This window comes from Glycine soja, chromosome 18, assembly GCF_004193775.1.
Source record: "Glycine soja cultivar W05 chromosome 18, ASM419377v2, whole genome shotgun sequence".
Taxonomy (NCBI): domain Eukaryota; kingdom Viridiplantae; phylum Streptophyta; class Magnoliopsida; order Fabales; family Fabaceae; genus Glycine; species Glycine soja.
The window spans coordinates 10,560,731-10,570,572 of record NC_041019.1 but is presented as its reverse complement, the minus strand read 5'-3'; the positions used below and the strand labels follow the sequence as shown (position 1 = coordinate 10,570,572).

Here is a 9,842-nt window from a genome sequence, read left to right as displayed (position 1 = left end):
CATATTTTGAGTGGGAAATGAAATTGAGCAGCTATTTACATGCCACAATTACACTGAGGATAAAAAGATGAAGGTGGCAGCCATGGAATTCATTGACTATGCTCTCATCTGATGGAACCAATTACCAAGGGAAAGGGCAAGATATGAAGAACCCTTGGTGGATAGTTAGGAAGAAAAGAAGAGATTGATGAGAAAAAGATTTAATCCTTTTCATTATCACAGAGACCTTAATAACAAGCTACAAAGACTCACACAAGGTAGTAGAAATGTTGATGATTATTACAAGGAGATGGAGGTTTCCATGATTAAAGCTAATGTTATGGAGGATTGAGAGGCTACTATGGCTCGTTTCCTACATGGGCTAAATAATGATATGAGGGATCTTGCAGAGTTGCAAAATTATGTGGAGTTGGAGGACTTAGTACATCAAGCTTCTAAGGTGGAACAATAATTGAAGAGAAAGAGTGTCATGAGGAGGAGTTCATCTAATTTTCACTCTCATGGTTGGAAGGACAAAAATAAGAAGGAGGGAAGGTCATCAACAAGAAATCCCAATGTTATAGCTCAAAGAACTGAAAATAAGTCTAATGAGGAACTTAAGAAAGAAAGAAGTAATGAGATAAAGTGCTTCAAGTGTTTGGAAAGAGGTTACATAGCTTCTCAATGTCCAACTAAGAAGACTATGTTACTTAAGGATAATGGAGAAATAATTAGTGAATCTTTGTGAGAATCTTCCCCATCTAGCGATGAAAATGAGCATGAAGAGGAAAGAGAGTTAGAAGGAGATTTGTTCATGATTGGAGGGATGTTGGGTAGTCAAGCAATTGAATTGGATGAAAGTCAAAAAGAAGATATTTTTCATGCCAGGTGCCTCATCCAAAGAGAGTTATGCTCTTTGATCATTGATGGTGGAAGTTGCACTAATGTGGCTAGTGCAAAGTTGGTTTCAAAATTGAATTTAGAGACTAAGCCACACCCACAACCATACAAACTTCAATGGCTTAGTGAAGATGGTGAGATGACTATGGATAGGCAAGTTAAAGTGGGCTTCTCCATAAGGAAATATGAAAGATTTTGTTTTGTATGATTTGGTGCCTATGGAGGCTTTCCATTTGCTTCTTGGGAGACCTTGTCAGTATGATAGAAGAGTCATGCATGATGGTTTCACCAATAAGTTCACTTTTGTGCATAAAGATCGCAAAACTACTCTTGCACCATTGGCTCCAAGAGAAGTTAGTGAAGATCAATTAAAAATGAGAAAGAAAAGAAAAGTAAAGAGAAAAGAAAAACAGAGTGAAAAGAAAAAGGAAAAAAAAGGTGAAAAAGAAAAAGAGAGAAAATAATAAAATCTGTTTATAAAATAAAAAGAAGTGAAAAGGGTTATGCAACTGAGAAAGTCAATACTCTTACTTTTGAGTTAAGAGTGTAATTCAAAGGGCACATGTGCTACTAACTCTCTTCCAACATAGGTTTCTTCTTTGTTGTAGGATTTTGAATATGTCTTTACCAAAGAAATGCCTCAAGGTTTACCCTTTCTTAAGGGCATTGAGCATACAATTGATCTCATTTCAGGAGCTTCATTGCCTAATAGGTCAGCCTATCGGAACAATCCCTAATAAACCAAGGAGATTCAAAAGCAAGTTCAAGACTTGATGCAAACGGAGTCTGTTAAAGAAAGCTTTAGTCCATGTGCAGTTCCAGTCATTCTAGTCCCTAAGAAAGATGAAACTTGGAGGATGTGCCCAGATTGTAGAGCCATCAATAACATCATGATAAAGTATAAACATCCCATTCTTAGGTTAGATGACTTGGAGGATGTGCCTAGATTGTATAGCCATCCCCTACCATAGATGTTTAAAACTGTTTAACCACTCTATTTCCCCCGCCATGGATATCTAACATGGTCACTGCACCCCCCATGTACATATACAACATACATTATCACAATGACATCGTCAACATCAACATCATCTCATCTCAATGTTATTATCAACATCAACATCATGTCATCTCAATACCATCATCAACATCATTTCATCTCAATGACATTATCAACATCATCATCAAAATCAACATTATCATAAACATCAACATCATTTCATGTCACAATATCATAAACATCAATATCATCTCATATCAACATTATCATAAACATCAACATCATCTCATATTAACATTATCATAAACATCAACATCATCTCATCTCTATGTCATCAATGTCACCAGTAATAACATTCCACATATATACATATAAATTTTGTGTCTAGGATTCACACTTCCCAGGTCTTCAGACAACACAAGTCTCATACAACAACAATCCATAATATCACGAGATTGGTATTTTATGGAAAAATTATAAATTAAATAAGTAAATAGAAGAACAAATATAAAATTTTGGGCAGAGTCTTCTTTGTAATTAAGACTTTTCCCAAAAATTCTAATTGTTACAACAACAACATCATTCATAATTTCATTCATCAATAAGAAATATATCACATCTCATTAGTCAAAAACATAGTTTTTTCTTGAAATCCAACATGTAACAGGGACAAACATACATCCCCTTAGTTGAGTTCCTTGACCTTAACTATGGTATCAAAAGACATAAACCAATAATAAACTCCCCTCACCTACTGGTATCTCTCATTTAGCTCCTCTCTACGTCGCTCGAAGGTCTCTCATGTTCACGTCCGTTGGTCCAAACACAGCGCTCTCTATACCAAATTGAAGACAATGTAGCATGGATTTCAAAAATAAGGTTAATATAAACATCCAAGGTTGAATACCCCTGTCAAATTAAAAAGGGGCTAAGGGGTGTTTTGGGTCTACATAATAGAGACGTCAATTTGAAATTATGATCATGCCAATGTGACTGAGGTTCAACAAAGGTCACAAAAACAACATCAACTTTATAAAAAGATAACTTTTACAATGTCTCATTTTCAAGGGTTTTTCAAAGGAAGTGTAAAACCATCCTATTACGACACCTAAATCGCAAGAGATACTAAGATAAACTCAAACCAACTAGGAGAAGACAAAAGAATCATGATTACCTTTAAGAAACCACAAAAGAAGGGCTAAGAGCTCTATTTCTCTACCGAATTCTTGGGGTGGATTCTGAAGATTCCACTCTGATTAAAACATTCCTCTTCGAGCAGTGATCCAGTGGTAAGCAATGACGACTAATGGTGGTCACTGATGGTCATGGGTAGTGGAGGAGGAATTTCTACGGTTTGGGTGAGAGTTTGGAGAAAGAGAGGTGAAAATCGTGTTTTTCACGCTGAAGAATGTATTTATAATTTGCATATCTCATTTAGTGAGCTTGTCTCGCTAAGTGAAATTCAACTTTTGGCGCTGAGCACAACATTTCACGCTGGACGCAATTTCTCTGGTGGCTGTAATTGTGCTTAGTGCGCTTGTCTCACTAAGCAAGATAACCAAAGATGTTATTTTGTAGATCCCAATGGTCAAACCATGTAGACATGGGTTACAAACCCATAGTTCATATATGAAGGCGATCCAACGGTTAACAAATCCAGGATTACAATGTTACTGGAATAGGTTTGGGTAAAACTTGAAATCTCACAATTTCAACATAGGTCAAACAAACTCCACATAACCTAGCATCCACATCAGTAATCACACATGGCTAATTCATATAACACCTCAATTCATCCAAAGCAATCAAATAATCAAATAACACAAGAAATGCATTAAACATCGATTTTAAGTTATCGAAATTTCAGGGCGTTACACCAATCACATGATCATCATAATCATACAATGCAAACACAAATACGAAGTGCAAGGATAAACTCATTTATAAAAGAAAACATATTTTATTTAAAGAGATAAGGATAAGTATATATTAACTCAAAACAGAATTCTAATAAAATAATCTCAATTCAAACAATTTCAACAACATTCATTAAACATTCAAACTATACTTTAATTTCATATGCAACTACTCCATGAAATGTCATGCATACTTGACTCCCATGAGATTTTCAGCTTGGGGCAATCAATATAGATACACCCCTTAACATAGTCTCTCTCCCTGACCCAGTAGGGGATGACCTGCAGCTAATCATGTGGAGGAAGTGTAATTTTATCAAATATAGACAAATGTGAGTATTAGCTTACCTTTGTAAGGTTTATAAGATCTTACATATATAAGGATTCACCCACTTGTCTATTCTATAGGTCCATTCTCCTTAGCCACTAGAAAACCCCCAACACTAGGTCAAGAGCTTACCAAGAACCCTCAACTTACATGCCTACCCATATGCAATGTCATGTACACATCTACAATCTTGATATCACATGTTTCTTCTATGTTATAAGTCATTGTTTTCCTCATATTATGCTTATGAATACATCTAATAGTTCACTAAGCCTAGGTAAGTCATTCTCACACTTTCAATCCTTACCAACATAATAGCACTTCCCTTTACAAAAAGGTGAATTTCTTAACATAGTTCTAGAACTCTAATGTAGCATCTTTAATCCTCACATGTCATACTATATATGAATAAACAAACTTAACAAATCATATCAAATTCATCATATCATTGATTCACCATTCATCTACTCAACAATATGTGAGTTGTCTACTTATCTTACTCATAGCCATCAAACTATCACAATTATTGCAAAGAAACGAAGAAGAAAAACAATAAAACAATATAGCACTTAAGCCAATTTACGAGCAACTTACGAAATAAAAATTGGACACGGGGTACACTATTCTATAATTTTTTTTCTGACAGTAATGTCAACTTTGGATAAGCATAGCTCCCTTGTTTCTAAGTATTTTTAAGTGTTTTTTGATACCAATTGTCTCCCCGGATGTCTATTTTGATGTCCAACAAACAAAATTCAATTTCATTCACCACAAACAAATTTATCACAAAAATACCAATGCACATTGTTCCAAAAAGGCAACAGATAACAAGCATTTCATTTTCATCCATCATATACTCAAGTTCAATCAATTTATATCATAAACTTATCATCAAAACGATACTTCAAGTAGATATGAGACATCGCAACACAATAAAGTATAGGTTGGAGCTTCCCTTACCCAAACAATTTTTCAAGGGTTTCTAGCTTCTTATAGAGGGAGAGTAAATGATGGAACTTTGTGGCTTTTGAGAGGTCTTTTGTCAACTTATTTATGAAATCAACTAATAGAAATCTAAACCAACATAACAACAAACTTCAATCAAAATTTTAGCCATTACCTAAAAAACCTAAAAACCCAATCAGGGTTTTCTTGAGGAAGGATGAACAAGAACCAATGGATCAAGAAGATGCAAGACATAGACTTGCCACTTGTATCTAATAAAAAAAAGCTTCTAGATTTGGAAGACATGGTCTCTTGGAACGAATCTTACAACCCAAGCTCTTGAGGAAGAGAAAAAGAAAAAGCTTTTGGAGAATGAAGGAAGAAATGAAGGGTTTTGGAAATTTTAGAATTTTGTTGTTTGTACCCTTGTTTCCTCTAAAAACACCTCCATTTTTCTCTATTTTGTATTTTTAAAAAAAAAGCTAATTTTCACATAAGAACTTAGCTCAAACTCATGTAAACCCACCAAAACATATCAAACACTAAAACAAATATGTTTAAATCATTATTATTATTATTATTATTATTATTATTATTATTATTATTATTATTATTATTATTATTATTATCAAACAACATAATTTAAATTTAATTCCTCTTTTGTTTTAATTAACCACTAAATCATAACATTTAGAAAACCATGATTCTACATATGAATCGGATTATTATCCACTTTTAGGGACCTAGGTGATAGTTTACTTTTTTTTAGTTATTATAACTCTTTTTTAAAAAAAATTGCAATGTAGGTTTTTGTTGTGTACTATATGTGTCAAGTTATGTCACTTGCATTATGTTCAACAAGTTTATGGGGAACACCATAGACTTGTAGAGAAAGAAGTTGAAATCAAATCATATATGATCTATCATTTTTTATGCTTCATCTTGTTTCTTTAATCATATAAGGATAAAACACAACTTTGGTCCCTATACTTTGCATTCAGTGACTATTTTTGTCCCTATAATTTGAAAATGATTAATTTAGTCCATAAAGGTGAAAAAATTGCGACAACTTAGTCCAACCATCAAGTATCCTTTATTTCTTTTAATGTTGAGTGCGTGTGTAACATATCGTTGCTGATGTGGCAAATCCACATATGTAAATGGACATTCCACGTTAGTGCACAATGTTTTTGATTAAAATGTCAGTGGATTTTCTTACCATTGATTTTTAAATTTACGAAGTTAACACATATTTAAGAAGCTTATTCTTCTTGATTTCATTCTAATAGGTTCTTATGCAACAAAAAAATAATCCCTTTGCAAATCATGTTGCTACTAAAGTGTCGCCACCGACATCACTATTGACACTACGTGCCATGCTCTCTAATGCCAACCATTGCATCTTTGTTGAGGTCAATGCCTCTACCACTATCAATCTTGGAAGCGGCCTCAACAACGGACCCTCACTGCGCTCAAGCCAAAGTGCAAATCTATTTTGTCCATCCACTATTTTAGGTTTCTTTTTCTTTGTACAATTTTATGAAATTTTGTTACTATGATTTTGGGGTTTTAATTGTGCATTGGATCTAAAATTGTGACAGTAATTTTGGAGGCTTTTGAATTTTGAGGGTTTCAAAAGAGGAACAAAGGGATGGAGGGGGAGGGTGATGAAGAAGAAATGGTTAATGGAGATAGAGAGAGAGATTTGGGGGATGAAGTGAAAAATCAAAAGAGGAGAGCAAGTCATCAAGGATAGATTAAGAAGTAAAAAAAGAAAAAAAATTAAATAAAAAATTATTGACATTTTGGTCAATTTCATGACTCCTAGAAAAAAATATAGATTGATAAAAGAAATTAAAGATTACAACTAAACACGACAACTTCGAGGTTGTTTGATCATAACTAGGATCTCCAATTTAAATTTATGAAAATGAACAATACATAGATTGATAAAAGAAATTAAAAATTACACACGAGAACTTCGAGTTTGTTTGATCATAACTAGGATCTCCAATTTAAATTTATGAAAATATGACTGCACTGCATTAATTTCTGTACGATTAGTGGCCGTAGTAGGGGGTATCGAGCAACATCCTTATAAACTCCTCTGCACTAACTACAGGACAATCTGCATATTTTATAACAGAAAAACAGATGTAACATCTCACAATCATGAGAAGAAATTGTACACTAATGGGAAAGCAAAATAAAAATTGAGGCACCCCTGTTATAAATTATAATTGAACCACGATTAAGCCTCTATCCTAGCAAGCTTTAAAATATTTTTCGCAAAAGGTAATGTTTTCTTCCTTTTCCTTTTAAGACCTCAGGCTGTGATATTTTCAATTCCATGGTAATTAACATGAATAATAAATTAACAGAAAGTAAACCTATGCAATGTCGAACAAATAAAACAAGTCAAGGTTGATCACTAAATCTATCGTTAAAAATAAAATAATGGCAAATATAGTGTTCCTTTACCATTTATATAATAGAATTTGTCATCCAACAGACAAGAGTGTATAATACATTGACCTCCCCTGAGCATTATGATTCCAATGCAAACATCCCAATATACTTTTCAAAACTACATTGAAAAATAACTTTTGAATAAGCAATATTCCTATTTAATTTTTCAAACATATATACCACTTTGTATCATTTTTTTGGTAAACTGATTAGTGTTACTGAGGTAAAACCACAAACTACTTATTTTTTTTTTAATCTTTTGGCCTCTGTATTTTCCATTTATTTATTTTAATGCAGAAAACTGCCAATTTGAATTTCAAAGAAATGATAGTATTTTTTTTATATACACACATTATGTCAGCAAAATCTGAAGTCCATGGTCCCATCACTCCCATGCATCCACACCCAGTTAACCTCAGAATAAAAATCCGCAGTATTAGAAGTAAAAGTTTTCCTGTAAAATTAGAATGTTGACAAGGATATGATTGGAATAACTTACTATCTTGGTCTGCTTCATCAACCAACTCCGGAATCTCTCTGTTAGTGAAATTTTGACCTGGCTCTTTTGCAATGCACTTGATGTCTGATGCAGATATCTTTCCCTAAATTGACCACAAGTAATGAAAATAAAAGAATATAAATGATGTATAACATGAAGAACTTTACATTTTGATTATGATCAATAATATGGATAGCTTTCATGAGCACCTCTTTACTGTCCCGCTCTCCTATTTTGGTTGTCATCATGTACTCAAATTCTTCATAATCAATTGCTCCACTTCCATCCTTGTCCAAATCTGCTATCATTTGATTAATGTGCTGAAATGACACCACACATTGTCCATTAGAAATGCAAACATAACTCTAACAAAACGAATAGCATCAGGAAATTCTGTATGATGTGTACATAAACTACTACAATGCTAAATTTAATTTCATCACAAGCAATTGACTCCCTAATACTAAATAAGTAGAACCACATGTAAATGTTAAATAAAACAATAAAAAGAGGAGGGGCAGGTTAGCTTCGGTTATCATGGACAAGGAGACAGATAGATGACCCCCTTCCTCGTGACACTGATTGGGAATTCTAGGAGGAAATCATTGAAATTTGTAACTTACAAAATTCAATTCAATGATTCAATCATAAGAATATTGAATGCATGTACTAGTATATGGGTAATACCTCTTCTGTCATCTCAAATCCAAGGGCCCTGTCAAGATAAAAATGTCTGTCACAAAAACAACACAGTTAAATGATATGACACATTTTAAGAATGTGAATGGCAACAATACCTCATGGCAACATTCAGCTCCTTGGCATCAATAGTACCTACAGATAATTAAAATAATAGCATTAATAAAAAATGAAGAAGAAAACTATCTAAACATGGTGTTATTTTGATGCTAAAGTCTGTATACTAAACCTGAGCCATCAGTATTGAATAATTCAAAGGCTTCCCTAATCTCCTGTTTCTTCTGTGTTGTCAAATTATGGTGTCCTCTGGGTATATTATTGTAACTCTTGGATTCCCCTCTATATAAAGATGACTGATATAGGAATTGAACAAGTTAATGGTTTGCTTTTTTTGTTCTCAACCCTATATTTGATACATAAAATAAAGGGAAGCCACTCACTTAGGCACATATCTAAAAATAAGTAAATATTTGCGAACAATCGTAAATGATACAAGAACTAATGATCAATGATCTATTGGTTTCATTAAGGGAGTAAAGAGGGTGATCGTACCATTTTCGTTTGAGATAGGGTACGGACAAACCACGATAGAGACGTTCCAGAATCCCTCTTTTCTCACTTTTAAAAAATTCAACGTCTTCTCTGCATTTAAGGATTTTAATGAAGTAAATGAAACAATCATGTCCAAAATCATTAGCAGTTTTCAATCTTCACATTCTTCACAAATTATTCTCAAGAAACAATGATGTCCAACATATGCTGCTAGACCCCAATAACCCTTCATCAGACAGATGTCACATACATCCACTATCTATTTCACTATATTGTATGTTTTGTAGCAGAATCAACAACTTTGTTTTGTTTCTGCAGTAATTGAAACATAAAAGAAAAAGAAAGGAGTAATTATGAATATCACCCACAATCAATACCTGATTCAAGTTCGATTTGAGATGCGATAATTGCGATCAATGAGAAAATCAGAAGAACAATTTGACACGCGATAAGGGTTTGAACGGTTTGGGAGAAAATCGTGAAAGATTGAGAGCGATTGTGAGAGACAAAAGTGGGGATTAAGGCTTGTATTATAACGGTGTAACCGTGCAAACA

At 33.5% G+C, this 9,842-nt stretch overlaps 1 protein-coding gene across 1 annotated transcript; it reads right to left on the bottom strand.

The window, feature by feature from the left end:
• Positions 1-6,886: 6,886 nt before the first annotated feature.
• On the bottom strand, positions 6,887-9,842 carry LOC114395714 (probable calcium-binding protein CML13). Its single transcript, XM_028357554.1, has 7 exons — positions 9,665-9,842; positions 9,288-9,377; positions 8,834-8,870; positions 8,724-8,751; positions 8,246-8,356; positions 8,037-8,139; positions 6,887-7,196 (listed from the first exon to the last, which is right to left on the bottom strand). The coding sequence occupies exons 3-7, from the start codon at positions 8,836-8,838 to the stop codon at positions 7,129-7,131; spliced, it is 315 nt and encodes a 104-aa protein (XP_028213355.1). The 5' UTR covers positions 8,839-8,870; positions 9,288-9,377; positions 9,665-9,842; the 3' UTR covers positions 6,887-7,128.